The 18,601-nt window shown below is 38.0% G+C and overlaps 3 protein-coding genes across 10 annotated transcripts in view; 1 reads left to right on the forward strand and 2 right to left on the reverse strand.

Moving 5' to 3' along the window:
• Positions 1-1,604: 1,604 nt before the first annotated feature.
• LOC105688610 (WD40 repeat-containing protein SMU1) lies at positions 1,605-15,401 on the reverse strand. 3 transcript variants are annotated; one of them, XR_007278835.1, is made up of 10 exons: positions 15,241-15,401; positions 15,105-15,171; positions 14,892-15,035; positions 14,689-14,803; positions 13,964-14,606; positions 13,769-13,870; positions 13,369-13,705; positions 13,167-13,279; positions 1,863-1,963; positions 1,605-1,654 (listed from the first exon to the last, which is right to left on the reverse strand). XR_007278835.1 is itself a non-coding variant. In XM_012405055.3 (8 exons), the coding sequence occupies exons 1-8, from the start codon at positions 15,264-15,266 to the stop codon at positions 13,181-13,183; spliced, it is 1,533 nt and encodes a 510-aa protein (XP_012260478.1). In that variant the 5' UTR covers positions 15,267-15,401; the 3' UTR covers positions 12,960-13,180. The 3 variants fall into 3 exon arrangements, 2 of the variants coding, with proteins under 2 accessions (XP_012260478.1, XP_048512489.1); XM_012405055.3 differs by lacking the exons at positions 1,605-1,654; positions 1,863-1,963 and having other exon boundaries at positions 12,960-13,279; XM_048656532.1 differs by lacking the exons at positions 1,605-1,654; positions 1,863-1,963 and having other exon boundaries at positions 12,960-13,279; positions 14,892-14,980; positions 15,241-15,315.
• A 104-nt stretch (positions 15,402-15,505) lies between these two features.
• LOC105688660 (cleavage stimulation factor subunit 2) lies at positions 15,506-17,729 on the forward strand. 2 transcript variants are annotated; one of them, XM_012405166.3, is made up of 8 exons: positions 15,506-15,705; positions 15,795-15,873; positions 15,986-16,557; positions 16,628-16,799; positions 16,869-16,895; positions 16,970-17,067; positions 17,136-17,326; positions 17,409-17,729. In XM_012405166.3, the coding sequence occupies exons 1-8, from the start codon at positions 15,645-15,647 to the stop codon at positions 17,526-17,528; spliced, it is 1,320 nt and encodes a 439-aa protein (XP_012260589.1). In that variant the 5' UTR covers positions 15,506-15,644; the 3' UTR covers positions 17,529-17,729. The 2 variants fall into 2 exon arrangements, with proteins under 2 accessions (XP_012260589.1, XP_012260590.1); XM_012405167.3 differs by lacking the exon at positions 16,869-16,895.
• The window catches only part of LOC105688658 (RING finger protein 17), a 75,744-nt gene continuing 74,806 nt past the window's right edge, over positions 17,664-18,601 (reverse strand). For all 5 annotated transcript variants that reach the window (XM_012405162.3, XM_048656509.1, XM_020853830.2 and 2 more), the window contains 3 exons: positions 18,432-18,573; positions 18,210-18,366; positions 17,664-18,081 (listed from right to left, as the gene is read on the reverse strand). In XM_012405162.3, the coding sequence (XP_012260585.2) occupies positions 17,974-18,081; positions 18,210-18,366; positions 18,432-18,573 (407 nt within the window). In that variant the 3' untranslated portion in view covers positions 17,664-17,973. The remainder of the gene's footprint in view (positions 18,082-18,209; positions 18,367-18,431; positions 18,574-18,601) is intronic.

Consider the following 18,601-nt stretch of genomic DNA (forward strand, 5'->3'; position numbering starts at 1 on the left):
GAACAATCCTTTAAAATTCTGAGAGTTGACTTTTCAATTGAATTACGCGTTTCATTCTGTTTTCCGGAATTCTAAGTTAATCAATCAATTAATCTAACTAATACAAATTAGATATAGCAATTATTTTCAATCAGCTTTCTATACAAAATTTTTCTGATTTTTCGGGCCGTCCATGTTTTCAAATCGCTCGAGCGTCGGTTTTCCATCGTAGTTTGATTACGTTATTACGAGCTTCGCTGAAGGATATATTGCAAGTGCACTGAATGCAGCTCCAGAAAAATTCGTAGGGATGATTTTACAATGATTCACTCAATTTCTTTTCTCAATGAAATTTGGAATGATTTATTGATCTTTTTCGTGGATACAAATAAAGTATAAATATAAGCCATTGTTATATCGTGACTAGAATTGTACATGTGATATTTCTTCTTTCTTTCTGGTAGATGCCCATTGCGCGATGCAAGCAAATCAGGACATCAACGAGTCCCTCCAGAGATCCACTCCTCTCCATCCTGTTCCGGTAGAGATGGATCTGCAACACATGAGACGTACAACTCCTTTTTTTGCGGAGGTATGTTTCATTTAATTTATTCCATTCGAGAGTCCCTAGTAGAATCCAACATTTAGAGTCTGAGTATATGGATTGCACCCCCTTGGAAAATATTTTCAAAATACTCCTTATAAAATCAGATCACCCAGCATTACCCAATAGACTTGGTAGATGCATACACCCCCCCATAATAAAATGCATCAGACACGCCAATAAGGCAAGACAATCATTTATTATCATATAACTTGGTACAATTTATTATAATTCAAATGTCTTATACTTATATGCTGATCATAAAATAAGTCATACATTAGGTAACTTATGTAATCTGTTAACTAATTGTATATTTCTTATTTATGTTACAGGTCGCATATCTTCCAACGTCGCAGTTATGACCCCCTGGACTTCCCCTGTTCATCAGGGGGAGTCCAGGGACCCGTCCCCTGGGACTGCGCGGCCTCCCACCGCCCCCGGGGTCCCAGGGGACCCAGTCCCCGAGGACTTGTCTCCGGGGATTCGGTATCCCCGCTGGAGGGGATGCCAAATCCCGAGGGACATGTCCTCGGGACTGGTCTTCGGGGACGCAAGTTCCCCCAGGGACACGTCCCCGGAGATGCGGTATCCCCGCTGGAGGGGATGCCGTGTCTTTGGGGGCGTGGCCTTGGGGGAATAAGCGTCCTCGAAAATCCCGGGAAAAGGAGGTCCCAAGCGGTCACTCGTTTTCTTGATTTCTCTAGAGAAACGAAAAACAAAGTGTCCGCTTGGGACCTCCTTTTCCCGGGATTTTCGAGGACGCTTATTCCCCCAAGGCCACGCCCCCAAAGACACAGCATCCCCTCCAGCGGGGATACCGCATCTCCGGGGACGTGTCCCTGGGGGAACTTGCGTCCCCGAAGACCAGTCCCGAGGACATGTCCCTCGGGATTTGGCATCCCCTCCAGCGGGGATACCGAATCCCCGGAGACAAGTCCTCGGGGACTGGGTCCCCTGGGACCCCGGGGGCGGTGGGAGGCCGCGCAGTCCCAGGGGACGGGTCCCTGGACTCCCCCTGATGAACAGGGGAAGTCCAGGGGGTCATAATGCGGCGACAGCATCTCAGAGTACCTGTAATATACGAAAAGTGCATTAATAATGACGTCATATAAGAATATGTTATTACCAATATGATATTCTATGTCAATATATTAGTTTAATGTTATATCAAAATATCTGTTAATATATTACTGCCAATGTGATATTATAATACAATATTACATTGAATATATTTTTATAATGTACTCTAACTTATATCATACTGATATTCATGTCATACCTGTAAACGAATTGTGCAATGCCATGCAACGCCTGCCCTTCGCGGTTGGAAGTTGAATAAGTACTGCGATGAACTAGGCACAGTGATGACTGATTGAAAGCCTGAAAAAAATGTCATACATGAAATAAAGTAGAATTGTAAACCTAAACCTAAGATTTATTAATAAATTTGTTCACGATATAACGGCGAAGATTATTTCTGAACCTTTGATAAATTCCCGAATCCTATGGATAGACAAATTATAGTGTTTGAACGCGAGGACCACTATCCCGCACTTGAGAACATCATGATGTAATGAGTACTAATACGAGAGTTCATTAACGTGTGATTAGTTATACCTAATTGTTCGAAATTTCAACGACAAAGAATATTCCTAGTATAAAGTTACGGCGTCAACTTCCTCCATTCTGTATATGAGTGGATTCGGACACCAGATCCAGATTCCCGAGATTGCAGAATATGAATAATCTTTCTCACCTCAAAAAAACGGTAAGCCTATAGCCTTAGGATTTTCTCAAAATTTGAGACAAAATTCAATAATTTTTTTTATGGAGTTCCCTATGCTATTCCCATGTATTTTGATCTCAGGAATCCAAATTTGAAAGTTCAAACGATCTATCTTTAAAATTGACCGAGTTATCGCCAATTTATCGGTCAAAAATGTGAAAAATCGAGGATATCTCGATGGGATTTATTCCTAACTCAATTTAATCGACGTATTCGTATTCCTTGTGCAAAAATACACGAGAAAAGTGTCCTGCAATTGATTTTAGAAATACTTCACATTTTGACCCAAAAAAACGGTAAGCCTATAGCCTTAGGATTTTCTCAAAATTTGAGACAAAATTCAATAATTTTTTTTATGGAGTTCCCTATGCTATTCCCATGTATTTTGATCTCAGGAATCCAAATTTGAAAGTTCAAACGATCTATCTTTAAAATTGACCGAGTTATCGCCAATTTATCGGTCAAAAATGTGAAAAATCGAGGATATCTCGATGGGATTTATTCCTAACTCAATTTAATCGACGTATTCGTATTCCTTGTGCAAAAATACACGAGAAAAGTGTCCTGCAATTGATTTTAGAAATACTTCACATTTTGACCCAAAAAAACGGTAAGCCTATAGCCTTAGGATTTTCTCAAAATTTGAGACAAAATTCAATAATTTTTTTTATGGAGTTCCCTATGCTATTCCCATGTATTTTGATCTCAGGAATCCAAATTTGAAAGTTAAAACGATCTATCTTCAAAATTGACCGAGTTATCGCCAGTTTATCGGTCAAAAATATATAAAATCGAGGATATCTCGATGGGATTTATTCCTAACTCAATTTAATCGACGTATTCGTATTCCTCGTGCAAAAATACGACAGAAAAGTGTCCTGCAATTGATTTCAGAAATACTTCACATTTTGACCCAAAAAAACGGTAAGCCTATAGCCTTAGGATTTTCTCAAAATTTGAGACAAAATTCAATAATTTTTTTTATGGAGTTTTCTATGCTATTCCTATGTATTTTGATCTCAGGAATCCAAATTTGAAAGTTAAAACGATCTATCTTCAAAATTGACCGAGTTATCGCCAGTTTATCGGTCAAAAATGTGAAAAATCGAGGATATCTCGATGGGATTTATTCCTAACTCAATTTAATCGACGTATTCGTATTCCTCGTGCAAAAATACGACAGAAAAGTGTCCTGCAATTGATTTCAGAAATACTTCACATTTTGACCCAAAAAAACGGTAAGCCTATAGCCTTAGGATTTTCTCAAAATTTGAGACAAAATTCAATAATTTTTTTTATGGAGTTTTCTATGCTATTCCTATGTATTTTGATCTCAGGAATCCAAATTTGAAAGTTAAAACGATCTATCTTCAAAATTGACCGAGTTATCGCCAATTTATCGGTCGAAAATGTGAAAAATCAAGAATATCTTCACGACAGTTAGCGATGAAGTAATTACTTATAAACTGCAGACGTACAAAATATAATTTGCTTCACATTCGAGATTATATAGAAATTAGGTACATTCTAGAATTAAATAAATACACGAATATATGACGAACTGAACGAACAAATGATTTAACACATCAATTTAGATGCATCGAAATCATACCGAATCATCAATTTACTTAATTAATCCAGTTATTCATTTATTCATTCAATCGATTCAATAGTAGAAAAGCCTCCCGCAATACTGTTGGATTAATCAACTGTTGAAAATACTTTTGTTAATAATTAATTGTTTGATTACTGAAACAGTCTGCAATCATAGACGCGACAATTGCTTTACATTGACAATGAGAGTACATGGGCATCAAGTATGAATTTGTAATTCAATGAATGAATAAATAGATAACTAACTAAATAAATTAATCAATGAATAAAAGAATCATCGAAATCATACCAATTAATAATTATTGATGATTATTGATTGATTGCTTTATATCATTGGTGATACATGACGCCTCAACGCTCACTGCTATTGTGTACGCTGAGATATGCCTATAGCGACATCGAGCGCGTAGGGTAGAAATCGAACATCGCCAAGTGATGTAGGCATCACGTATAAATTTATAATTCCACGAATGAATGAATGAATGAACACAAATTCAGAAGCATCGTAATCATGAGAATTAATAATTATTGTTAAATATCTAAGGCTATAGGCTTGGCGTTTTTTCGAGGCAAAAGGCAAAGTCTTATAGAATGTGAATTCTAGTACATTCTGCAATTCATCTGAATGCATTCTGACTCCAGAAATGCAAATCGAGCAAACCACTTCTGATCTCATTACAAGTCAACTTAAAATCTATAAAAATTCCACGTCCATGTCGCATTATATCCAGCTCAAATTCTTTGAAACGAATTGCTGACCGATCGGTAGCCCGAACATACGATGGTCACGGTAAAAAAATTATGCTTACCAGTGCTTGTGGAATAATTTCCGAGTTACGGGAATCACGAAATTTTCAACGATATAGGTCTTCCAGTAGCTACCGATTGTCAAGCACTTTTTAAAATATGTAGATCAAACGGGACACTCCTTTCCGAGTGACTGCTCAATCAAAACTGAACTCTGGACTCATGGTCAACAAAATATATGGCGCAGCAGTAACCGCGTACTATTCCGTTGCTAATCCTTACCCCAAAATATGTCTCTCTCTCCTCGCTAGCTTCTTCTATCTCTTCGCAAAGAATGTACGCCCTACCATCGATGTCGCTCCTGATGACGACGTCGCTTCGGCTGCGACGATCGAATACCGAATTGCACATTCGCAATTGACTGTTTCGAAATATAGTCTTTGCACATTTTTCGGGGTGAAAAACACCAAAGATTGTAGTCTTTTCACGTATAAGTACAGTGCAACTTCTCACTTGACTTGAATCGGTTGTAAAATTCATATCAAGTTTGATCGATCCTCTTCGAAATGAAGTGTATATTTAGTATATCCCATATCTGACAGCGTGTTATTTCAACAACAAATAATAACCACGAACCATTATGAGGTAGTCAACGATCTCGAGTCATCGCTCAAACCGTTTTTATATGGAAAGTATACCTGTACATATAATACAGATATACCTGTGAAATAGTATATTTCACGCTCAAGAATAACAACCGCACAATATAAGTTATACATAAAAGCAGCAGTAGGCGTATTAAAAAAAACGATTGGAATAGAAAAAAAAACTAGTTGCAACAGAAGTCCCACAGGGTTTGCAGGATGTGAGAACATGTTATGTATCATTTTTTAATCTGATATAGTCAAGCACGTAAAAAAAGAAATGTAGGAGTATGTGCACAGACATAGGTGCAATCTGTACTGGAACTTTTGACCGACCAGAAATTGTGAAATTTCCGTTTGACTGCACACGCGTATACTCATCTATACCTACATACACGGTGCCGGCCGAATATAAGCGAGAGAAAGTATAAAGTTATAAATAAGGGTTGGTCAGTGGCAATATATCTGTAGGTCCGTTGGACCGAGCTGCGGCCGCATAAACGAGATATATATTAAAAGATCTGAAGCAGTGTAGCGGGCATTAGGGAACCATTCATCAGAAGGTGCGCCTTGGCTGCCCCCACATAAGTCAGCGGCAAGCGACCTTTGATAGATCGACCCACCGCACTTCATCAAATAATGAACGCGATTTATTAATAATAATAAGAAGAAGGAACGGAAAAAAGATCGGAGGAAAGAGGAAGAAGAGAACCAAAAAAATTAGTTCAAGGGGGTAAAATTAACCCGGCCTATACCCAGGTGATAATTATGACACGAAATTGAAATCTTTCCTTTTTCACCCCATATTATTGTCACACTTGAAAATAATACAACTATGTCGCCGTGAATTTTTTCTTAATCCTATTGCAATCACCTACGTACTCTAGGAGCGTTCAATTGTACAATATTATGTCCGAGTATTTCATATTTAATTCACGTCACGACGATGAGGAGATTATTTTAACGAAGACATTATCTTCGGCAATGTATAAATTGTTATCTCGCCGGGTATGTAATCAGGTATCCAATCGAAATCGAAGGGACTAAACCGTTAAAGGAATGAAAGTTTCTCAAATTAATCTCACAGTGTGGTGGCGATGTCTTATTTAATGTCACCGCGGTAGCCGGACAATGATTAATAAGAGGACAAAAATTCAACTGTTCTTTTTTCATTTTTTACTTCGTTTTAGTTTTTTTATTTTTATTTTTTTTTTTTTTTTTGTTCGGTCCTTCTCTCGGAAGAGGATCGCACGAGGAATTATGGGCTTTGAGACCTCGACACGTCCGATGGGCTGTACCTTTTCCCACAAAGATACACGAACAGAAAATGGTGCAAGGTTTAACAAAAACAATTTGAGAAAAAAACGACTTGGGTACCCTACGTGGTGTTTCTCATGTTGAAAAACTTCGTTATACGGAGACGAAAAAATATGTACAGAATTTTAAGTCACCCCCAAGCCTCTCGCAGAAATTCCATGTCCCAGTTTCAAATGTGCGGAAACAAAACGAATTTCTTATATTTTCACAATTCACTAAACATGAAAAATTCGTGAAAGAGTCTGAGAATTTTCAGCAATTAATCAGGAATAAAAAAAAAATAAAATGAAAAGATTCCGCGCCGATAAAAAATGCTAAATTTATCATGGGTACTTAGAGTTGAGTGTATATAACGGGTATATATATCGGTCGGTTCCCATCTTAAATTGCATGGGGTATATATGGAGGTTTTTGGCATCGTATCGTCTCGTCTCGACCCCATGGGAATCGGGTTCGGTTGAACGGGTCGTCGTGCGTGTAAGAGAGAATGAAAGCGATTCTACTTCCTTAAAAAATAAAAAAAGTTTGAGAAAGGAATAAAGTTAAAAAAGAAAAAAGGTTAACCAAAAGTCGATCAGTGTAGCAAGAGCACCCAACAGCAGCAGCAGCAGCATCTCCGTGGGAGTGTCCGTGAACTATAAATAAAAGTTGCGTGCGAAATATTGGAAGGGTAGAAAACGCACAAAGAACCGAAGGGGTGGAGACGCCAGATTTTGTGGGAGGACCGGCTCAAATCGTACCACAAAATATACTATTAATTTTCACTCGTCGTGGGTGATCCTTGAGAATCCTGGCGATATTTTATCTGCAAATTAAAGAATTTTCATTGCACCTGCGTAATCACTTTTTCTATTGTTCTAGGTGTTCATTCATCCACTTGGAGTGAAAATTGAATTTTTTCCCCACAGACAAACGTCGATCGGATCGTTTGACGACTAATCGGTGCAGTAGTTACAGATTGCTTTCCACATTAAATTCCCCCATATTATAATTTTAGATATTTTTCAAAATTGAATCGAGTACAATAGTTGCGGGGACTGGAAAGAAAGATTTGAAGAACTATACATAAATGTCTATGTGGGGATTTTGAGCTACCCTGTGAGAAATCACTGCCTCTACTTTGAATTAGCGTTGGGGGTAGTGATTAGGGTTGTTAAAGTGCAGCTCGAAACGAGGGGGTGGGACTTTCCCTCGTAGCGCCATGACAGTTACAGATGTTCACAGGAAGTCAGTCTGCTAGTTACGACGGAAAGAAGTAAATTTTAAATAGTAGGTAATCAATTTCCCTAACTCTTTACGTATACATATATCTGGTATAAGTCTGTTAAGAAATTCGAGACACTATGTGAATGCCTCGTAAGTTCCTATCTATAGAAATATTAAACCCTAAGATGAAGATATTATACGGTGAAAGATTTAAATTCCTATCAACCGAATTCTTAAAATTTTTTCAAAATTTTAAGGACACACATATTAGGTATGTTCATCGTGACCGCTTGAATTAATAAAGAAAGAAGAATTCGGTCCGATGCGTATGGAGCTTCTACAGATTACCTGCAAAATATGGTATAGACGTACTACCATGAAAAACTGAAAGAAGAGCTGAGAAAAAAATGAGCACAATACGATGACGATAATTTTGACTGTTATTCGTGCCGTGAATTATAGGTGATGAAAAATATACGCTTTGTATGATCTGTGACGAATTATTTACCAAAGAACAAAATCAAATTGATTTTCTTTATCGTCGCCTCACCTTGGTACTTGTGCACATTATAAATATATATAGTCGCACTGCATTTATCAATTTCATACCGTGTGATAATTATAATGCGTTAAGCTGCTTCCGCAAAATTCTATTTCACCAGTAAATTACCCATAGGTACGTGCCGATCTATATTGAATAGAAGTCAATAACACGTAACGGTGGAAAACCCATCAATTTCCATTCACTTTCTTTGTGCAGGGTGGATAGATAAAATTCTATCCATCTTTATATTCTATAGAATACATGGGCGATGATGAGAGATCGAAATTTATACCGCAAAACTCAATCGATGAATGAAAAAAAAAAAATGATAATTCGTTTCACAGCAACGTTACTCAAGAATTATTATGTTTCATTTTGTCATAAATTATACTTGAGGGACGCGCGCACGTGAATTATAATGTAGGTGGTGTATACAAAAATTTTGAACACTGCCCAATTGCATCTACTCTTTTTTTTCGTTTTCTTTCTTTTCTTTTGCCTATAATCATAACCTTTGGTATCGCACGCGGGTACCCATACCTCCTCATCCTACATCTTCTACTTCTTCTTCTTTTTCTTTTACTTCTTCAGATGGTTTTATTACCCAACACGCATTGCAATCGAGCGATCCGCGGCGATCACGCAGGCAGCGTAAAGTAATTGGTCTTTCGTATACAAGAAAATAAGCAATTACTATATTTTGGTTGGGCAAATATTATAATAACGGGCTGCTGAAAGGGTTAACCGGGTTATCAACCGTGCGATCGCCGCACAGCTATATGGCGCCTTCAACAGCGCTAAAACCATCACCATTTTCTTCATTTTACTAATATAGTAAATGCTCTCAACGCTCTCATGGTTTCTTTTTTTAAGAATATTCAGCGCCATGCTCTGCGGTTCAAAAGATTATAATTTTATAGAGTCATAATCTTTGCAGACGCGATGGGTACTTAACATTGTTATGTACCGTGCACCGGTCCTCTTAATTTCTTTCTGGTTTTAGTTCATTGCAGCGATTTGCCAACACCTCATTGAGAGTAATTTTTGTTATTTTTTGATTTCGTGTGGGTCCAGACTTCCGAGAGATGCTGCACAGAATAGAACCCTGGCGCAAAGGCCGTAGGTATATGTATAAGGATCTTTTGAAAAATCTTGACGATAATTTCCCACGTCGAGAGTTCCTAAGGATGAATGAGCCCGAAGATTCTTCACTTCCTCCCCATATATCTAATGCGACTTTAATGTCATTTGTCCTTTTTCAATTTTCCAACATTCCTGGGGGCATTTTCGTTTGTTTGGTAATATTAGTATATGGTGTATAGCGTATAGCCAATTATAGGCGACCCCTGCACCCATAACTTTTGTTGTTTGCAGTGTCATTCAAGAGAGAAAGATAGAAAAAATGGCTCGGGGGTAAAAATAGTCGTCTCGCAGAACCATCGAGGTTTATAATTGAATTAGATTTGATTTGATGTCCCGTTTCCTAAATAGCCTTCGATAAATCTCTTGCGGTTTTATACAAGAGAGATTATTTTCCACCCTTCCAAAAAAAAAAAAAATGGAAACAAAAAACTGGAATAAAATAAAATTGAATTACAAAAAAAATTTCCTATATAGCAATCTCCAGCTAGAATATCATCCGGATCGAGGCATAGGATCTGAAATGATGTAAATACCAAAGGAAATAAAAGAAATCGACTCAGAGAGCACAAGATTGAAATTATGTGGTAATCCCGTCAGGTGAGAAAAGAACTTCAAAAACCAATTGAATGTATGCAATCAAATTGATTATATGCGCCAACAAATATTGAAATGGAAGGTGATCGAATCGCTATGTCGTGGTCACTGATTGCTTCCATGACCTACCGCAGCTTCCGACGCAATATAGCAGACACTGTTATTAAATAAACGGTTGGTTCGGATAGGATTCGATATCCTAGTGAAATAAGCTTTCATTTTCTATGAGAGTAGCTACAGGTCTGTCTGCGCCAAAGACAAACTTGAAACTTTCAATTTCTATTCCTTGGATTTCCGATTTCTGTGTCTCGGATAATTTGACCGATAATTTTACCCCACAGCAGCTGATTGCTGCATGATGCCTGAGAAAATTGATCAACGGTTTATCACAATTTTATGACAATTATCTGGCAAAAAATGTCCTTGTTGAATTGAAAGAAAAAAAAAAAAAAAAAATCCGACGAACGGAAACTGCAGTGTGTTCGTAAAGTGTGCATTATTTTGCGGAAAATGTATGAAATTTGATTCCATTTTTATCCGAACAAGGGTATAGAAGTTTTGCGAAGCCTGCTGATAATTAAGGAACTGCGTGTCGCTGGTTCAAAATGTGCTTCAAGGACATCCGCTTGATTAAATTCATTTCCTAAGATGTCGTATAAGTTTTATTATTCCATTATGTGCAGGTACGTCCATCGCCACGAAATTTCGATATATTAGAACCTTCAGATATCAATAGGGTTTCTTATTTTACAATTTTCTCTTTTGCGTTTAAGAGATTGAACGTTCGTGTACTTAATACCGATCGATCGACCAATATTCGATTGATGATAAAGGATCGTGGAAAGATTTGAAAATCATGGACTGCACGTGCACTATTCGCGGTGTTTTTTGACAGTGAAAATTCGTTTCCGGATTTCCGGAATATCCTCAATTTCGCGGTCATAATTTGTTAATAATTGTGCATTAGCTCGTTCGCTAGCCCGCTCGCCAACTGGCCCCAAACTGGCCCAGGTGTGCGCCCAAGAAGCGTGGCCGACGCGTGGCGTTGTTCAGCCACACTTTTGGGGCTCGTTGGAGTTTCGCTCTTTGGTTTTTTGAATCCTTATCTCTTTTCTCTCTTGTTCTTACATCTTTCTCTCCCACTGACCCCGACAATGATCAATAAATTTAAACCGAGAATACCTCAGAAATATATACCTCATATGATTGGAGACGATCTTGATAGGGTCAAAAAATGCACACGATTGCCGAATCCCAAATTTTTGGAAAGGCAGCTGATAAGGGCAATCGTGTTAAGTAAAAATAATGTACACCGCAGAGATAAAAATTTTTCGAAGGGATCAGAGATTCGCTGTAAATGCCCTTTGAACTCGCTTTCGGAATTTGCATTTATAGAAAGGTAGCAATTAGCATCTACAGAATAATATAATTATCAAATTAACTCTCACACTCCCCCACACAATTACTTTACGGCCCTGCTGCATTATTTAAGTGGATAATTATTGGGCAACGTAGGTCAAGCGGTCAGAATTTGGCAACGTCACGTGGCGTACCTTTACAGTGGCACCATGTAATTTATATGGGGGCCAAATTCTCGTCGATGCGTTCCGAGGGCTTTAGGCAAGACGAGATTCGACTGAGGTGGAAAGTCGATGGGGTTAACGAAGCCCTATTAATGATAAAAACTATTAAAATAATTCTAAGGGCTTCGATCTCGATGAAAGGAAACGACGAGTTCGTTCAAAAACATTTTGTTCCGAGTTCTTTAAACTCGTATAGAATTAAGAGAGCAAGAAATATTCACGAATCCTCTGCTTTTTGTCTCACGAGTCAAGAATATTTTACAGGTACGCGAAACCCGCGTCAATTAAAACAAAAAGAAGATGATATTAAGGATGCCGCGTTTCATTGAGAACTATTTGGACGCGCAGCAGGGATTCTACCGAGAGCATGGGGTCTCGTTCCATTGTCCGTCTTGGAAGGATTTTATTATTTCGATTGTTTTCCGGACTCGCCAAGAGTATATTTCATATTCTTTCTATTGTAATCGAAAATTAGCAACACCGACTTTAACAGCGTTCGCAATTTCCGATACCAATTTTATTTTTTAAAGAAACTTCAGACCGACCGTGAAAAATTTTGTAACGAGGCAGATAATCGAGTTTCATCCCCCTATTCCGCGGACACCGGTTTCAATTGATTTCGGACATTTGAAAAATTGGCAAGACACCGAAAGTCTTCTAAAAAAGTCTGTTTTTTCAATTCCGTGAGATAGAAACTGAAAATTGTTATTCTATTCCGAATTTGGGTGGGCACTTATTTTTATAAATGATATGATGCCAGATGAGTTCGGCATTTCGGTATTCCCAATTTATACAAACCATCATTTTCTGGCTAAAGATAACTACACCCTTCGGTACCTTTATTTGCTTTAACCAGATGAAAACACGAACCGTTAATAACCGTAATGATCGACAGACACAAGAAAACGTTGTTTGGACTTCCGTTACTTAACAAGCCGCTCAATAAGCGGTACGTGTTTGCTACCAATGTCACCAAAGTTAGCGGAAAAATTGCTTGTCATTCTACTAACACAAAGCCGATTCTTTCACGGTGAATTCGGAAAAATTCCTTCATCTGAGGACAATAGATATCCCCGAACCAATTATCAAGCAAGCTACCGATTCTTGGGCTGTGAAAATAAATATTACGCTGGAATGTTACGGAATTTTTTAAACACCATTAAGCTTCAGCAGCATTGCTGAAAAATCATAAAGCAAATGACTTGTACATCGATGTATGTAATTTTTATAGTTGAACATGTATGATTGATGACTTGACAAAAATGGGTACATAATATAATGCACGAATGTAAAAATAAAAATTGATATATTGTCCTACCACGAATCGAACGCATCTAGGCATGGGATGCTTGGTTGAAATTGTCCTATGTAATTGAATGAAGAATTATGTATTACTGATAATTATATTTGTGCGAACGTTTAAGGTTTCCAAAGTTTGAGAAGACCATCTTCGCTGTACGAACAGAGTAAATTTTGATGCGGGTGATGTGCCAGTCCAATCACATCTTTTTCATGGATCTGTAAACATAAATTTAGCAATTGATGGCTATAAATTGTTTTATGTTATTTTCATTGATACTGTTAGCCAGCAAGATGCGAATACTTACATTGAGAGTTCGTTCTAATTTCCCTGATGAAGTGGAGAAACAGTAGAGTACGAGATCCTCGCCGACACAGTAGATAAACTCGCCACGAGGACTGACACAGGCACTTACGAAATCACCACCTTCTCTTTTTCCACTGGAGAAAGATCGAACTATCTGTCCTTGCATGTTCATTATTACTACTGTGTTTGAACGATTACAAACAACAAAATGTTCTGGATTTCGCGGAAGAGGATGGATACTGTTTACGGTAAGATCCGCTGCTCCTAAAGACTTGTACGTGCCTATGCATTCCGTTGTTTTCAAACTCCAAAGCTTGACGGTTCCATCTGATGAAGCACTGCTCAGAAAAAGTATTCATGGTGTAGTATGGATTACCGAAATTTCATTTTCAATTATTTACCTTATGACGTTGTGACCGTCTGGCGCAAAAACAACTTCATTCACGAATGAAACGTGACCTCTGAACTCTTTCAGAGTCTTGCCAGATTTTAATCCATGTATCCTGAAATAGATGATTAATTTTTGTATCTAGTTGAAACAAAATTTAAAATTCTGTTTTGCAAAATACATTACACTGATATCGATAATGCCATACCTTATGGTGGTGTCAAACGATGCGGATAGTATTTGGCTGTTGTCTCTACTAAATTGTAGGCAAGTGACACCTTTGGCGTGAGCTTTTTCAAATCTTCGTAGACATTGACCACTCTGAACACGCCAAACCTTCATTTTACCGTCTTGTCCTCCTCCCGCAAGCATTTCACTATCACGACTGAAAGACATTGACAACACAGCTTGTTCCATCATCATGAAATTGTCCTGAGCCTGGTACTTTAAATCCTTTCTAATTTTTCCCGTTGTAAAATTCCAAACTTCTATAAAACCATCGACAGATCCAGTCACCAAGTACTGGCCATCTGGTGAAAATCTCGCGCATTCTACGTGGGACTTTTGCCCAAATTTAATCTGTTTAGATAATTGAGTTGGATATTTTTCATCTTCTTGATCACGAACCGCAGCTTTTCCTCTGAACAAATCTATCGTGGTACCAGGAGGAAGGAGCCCCTGATGCTGCTGCCATTTTAAAGCTTGACCAAGCAATGCTAACAACCTACTGGAAGGTACCACCGAAACTTCACCTGCTAGAGCAGTTGCTATGTGAGCCCTTCGCTTTTCTTTTGTACTTCCATCTGGGTATGCTTCTCTGGGATCAAAGTAGGAGCGTGCGAGAAGATTCTCTGTCAAAAATCGGAGGACATTATAACGGGTTCTGCACAAATGTAATGGTAAATCTAATTGAACTTAGTGTTGAATTCTCACCTAGATGTATGTATCTTTCAGGTTCCTGCTGCTTCATCATAATCATGGGATCAGTTTGCCTTAGTAACGATCTTGCCGCACCCAGTTCCCTCAATTCGATTAGTTCCAATACAACCTACAACCAAATTTTGGTATGTACTATAGATGGTTTTGGTACGCATAAAATATTTGATCTTTTAGTCAAAATACAAATTCCTTAATACCTGCTCATAAAGATCAATGAGTTTTTTGTCAGGAAGTTTGAGAGACTGTGTAGCTTTTAATACCGTATCCCAATGGCCATTGTTGATATCTGTAACGAAACCATCGACGCTGTCAACTGTGTTCAATGACACCCCAGTTTCTTCCTGTAATTTAACATTCAAGTTGGAGAATCATGTAAAAGTTCTATGTAGAATATGGAAATAAATAGTTACTTGTAATGTTTGTAGCGTTTTGACGAGATTCGACTCTTTTAGATATTGTTGAATCAGACGAATGACGCTGGAATTCAAAATATTTGTTAAATTTTCGACGCCGATATTATTTATATCGTACACATTAAATACGTACTCAGCAGATTCAATCTCGATCGACATGGTGGTGGACAATCAAATTCTTACAGTAGCTACCACTGTGTTTACTTTATCAAAACTTTGACTGCATCTTAACTAGAAAATCAGCTGAAAGCAACGATCGATTACAAACCATGAACTAAAGATTCATCAGAATCGTATCCATCCACATCAGGCAATCCACCGTAGTCCATATCAGTGACCATATCATCATTTTCTATCTATAAAGCTAGTCAATGATTTTCACTGACAGTAGGGCTGAAGTTAAAACACATAAAGCCCTCTACTTGGGTAACTCTCGATGCCCTATGAAAGAGAGCTGTTTTTGAAGTAGGCCGGTCTGGATAAAAACAATTCTGAACAATAAACAATTATTACCGAGTTCAAATCAACGCTGCAAAAATGAGTAATTCAACTATTTCGGATCAATCCCTGATGGATAAGTCAATGCGGAGTGTGTTTGGTAATTATGTCCAATTAATTCGGAAGGATAACAAATCCAGTAGCATTTGGTGTGTGTTAACCTAAAATATAAATCCAAATACCTTTCAGTGGGAAATATTCCATATGAAGCAACAGAGGAAAATTTAAAGGATATATTCAGCGAAGTTGGTCCAGTCCTATCGTTCAAGTAAGGCTATTAAAGATTTGATTTTACGACCGTCTTTAAACTAATGCTGCTGCATCAAAATAGAATACCAGACATTCCAGTGTGCAGCATTTGATTTTTAACTATTTTACAGACTTGTATTCGACCGAGAGACAGGAAAACCAAAAGGATATGGATTTTGCGAATACAAAGATCAAGAGACAGCGCTTAGTGCTATGCGTAACTTGAATGGCTATGAAATAGGAGGGAGAACCTTGAGAGTTGACAATGCCTGCACAGAGAAGAGTCGCATGGAAATGCAGAGCCTTCTCCAAGGGCAAAATACTGAAAATCCCTATGGGGAGGCAGTGCAAGCTGACAAAGCACCAGAGGCTATAAGCAAGGCAGTCGCTTCTTTGCCTCCTGAACAGATGTTTGAACTTATGAAACAAATGAAACTGTGCGTGCAGAATAATCCTAATGAGGCACGGCAAATGCTACTGCAAAATCCGCAACTTGCATATGCTTTACTTCAAGCCCAAGTCGTCATGAGAATTGTCGACCCTCAAACTGCAGTTAATATGCTACATAAAGCAAATCCAATCCCCGGCGTTATCTTACCAAGTGATAAAGTGCCGCTGCATCCAATTGTTCCAAGAATCGAAGAGCCTTGGACACCCAGGCCAACACCTACACCAGTTAATCCCCCTGCTCCTATTTTTGCTGGTAAATAACAGGATACTGCTCTTCAATCAGTGTAATGATACTTATTCAAATATTACTGAATACTTTGCAGGGCAAGATGTTGATTTACGTACATTGGATAGACAAATCGATCCAAGGTTGGCTAGAATGGATCAGGACTTGCGTTTGCCACCACAGCTTGCATCTGGTACGGTTACCCCAGTAACTATGGTTCCTCCAACTGATCCAAGATCGGCAACGCTGAATACCAATCTTCCAGAGCCGTTAGTATATTGACTACATCATGTATGAAATGAAATTTAAAATAATCCCTGGTCTGCCTTCTTTTACAGCATTCTTCCGGCGGATGGTATAGAGAGGTGTCAATATCATATTTGTAGAGAATTTAGCTCAGACTTTAAATATTACAAGATAATTATATTATTCTTTCTAGTTTTGGTCGTGATCCGAGAGGTGACAGATTTGGACGGGAGACACGCGATCCGCGAGATCCTAGGATGCCAGTTGATCCTAGAATTGCAAAAATAAATCGTGAGTATATTCAAACAGTGAGGGTATCGCACCCTTATAGATCCGAGAACTTATCATTTGTATTACAGCACCAGCTCCTGGAGTAACATCTGTCCCACCGAGACCAATTGTAGCAACACCTGTACCACCACCTACTGCAAGTGGTATCAATCCGATTAATCCAGCAAACTTGTCGACGCCAAGTACAGCTACCTCAAGACTAATGGCAGGCATGTCACCTGCTGGTAACATTCCCAGCGGTGCATCTGATCAAGAAAAGGTAACATACTATGCATGTTCTCGTTGCTACGTACTTCACCTTGCAATGATACTAAAAACTTTTTCTCTTTGTCCCACTACAGGCGGCACTGATCATGCAAGTTCTTCAACTTTCGGATGAGCAAATTGCCATGCTCCCACCAGAACAGAGACAAAGCATTTTGGTTTTGAAAGAACAAATTGCAAAGAGCACCCAACGATAAGTGAGTTATTTGCCTGATGAAATAAAATTATTCCATCTGTAATTTTTTATCAAACTATGAATATTAGACGCTGTATTTTTTCTAAATGGATATGAAAAAAGGATAATTTTATTGGAGACTTAAGCAATCAATAGATCATGGAGATTGTCATATCTTGTATTGATGTATTATCACAGAAAATAAAACAATGGTAAAGATTAATACAAAACTACAAATTAAATTTAAGTGATAAAAATCAATTAAGGTTAGATTAATATAAATTCTGAATATCAGTCTCTAGACGTTTCGGAAACATCCTCTTCCTCAGAAGTACAGACATTTCAAACTTTTGGTATAATGCTAAAGTCAACATGAATATATTTCTTCATATATTTAACCGGAAACAAATTTAGTTAGTTTTTCTGTAAAAAAAAATTATTTCTTATTTTATATTACGTGAAAGTTACTACTCTACCACTTCAAATATTCCGTCTTTAATGAGGGAATCGTAACGCAGTTCGGTGCAACTTTCATCTGAATACAGCTCCACGTCAATACAATCAAGAAAACGTTCCTGAAATGTGATAATTCAACAAATCGGTGATATCGATGACTCGCTAACGATTTAAAAAAAGTTAGAAATATTTTTGCGATCAACAGTTCTATTAGGTATTTGAAAATATCTGAGTAAAAAAATCATACCATTACTCGTGCGCGGATTGCACCTTGGTAAAAGATTTCATTGAATGAGGGCAATAATGCTTTTACCGATACTTGAGGGTCTGCGCGAATATTCCATAGTCTACATCGCATATTTATCACAGGTACGGCCAGCCACTCTTCTTTTAATTGATGCACTCTAAAAGATAAATCAAACCGTGTGATCATAACTGATGAAAGTTTAGTTGCAGAGGCTAAACTTACTTGTCAATTGATTGATATTCCACGTTACCGAAATCAACATATTGCACTTGAACTTCTCGACTATTGGGTAAAATTTCGACTATCTTAGCCCTATACCACCCTGATTCAACATCATGATCATACTTCGCGCAACACGGAGCACCTACAAATAACAGGTAGTAGAGAATCTC

The sequence above is a fragment of the Athalia rosae genome, chromosome 6 (genome assembly GCF_917208135.1).
Source record: "Athalia rosae chromosome 6, iyAthRosa1.1, whole genome shotgun sequence".
Classification (NCBI taxonomy): domain Eukaryota; kingdom Metazoa; phylum Arthropoda; class Insecta; order Hymenoptera; family Athaliidae; genus Athalia; species Athalia rosae.

Excerpts from the sequence above, each read along its gene's own strand:
- LOC105688610 (XM_012405055.3), bottom strand. The coding sequence starts at position 15,266 with ATGTCGATCGAGATTGAATCTGCTGA. Across the intron at positions 15,172-15,240 it reads ATCGAGATTGAATCTGCTGA|CGTCATTCGTCTGATTCAAC; the intron begins GTACGTATTTAA and ends TTTGAATTCCAG. Across the intron at positions 15,036-15,104 it reads AAACGCTACAAACATTACAA|GAAGAAACTGGGGTGTCATT; the intron begins GTAACTATTTAT and ends GTTAAATTACAG.
- LOC105688660 (XM_012405166.3), top strand. The coding sequence starts at position 15,645 with ATGAGTAATTCAACTATTTCGGATCAATCCCTGATGGATAAGTCAATG. Across the intron at positions 16,896-16,969 it reads CCGGCGGATGGTATAGAGAG|TTTTGGTCGTGATCCGAGAG; the intron begins GTGTCAATATCA and ends TATTCTTTCTAG. Across the intron at positions 17,068-17,135 it reads TAGAATTGCAAAAATAAATC|CACCAGCTCCTGGAGTAACA; the intron begins GTGAGTATATTC and ends TTTGTATTACAG.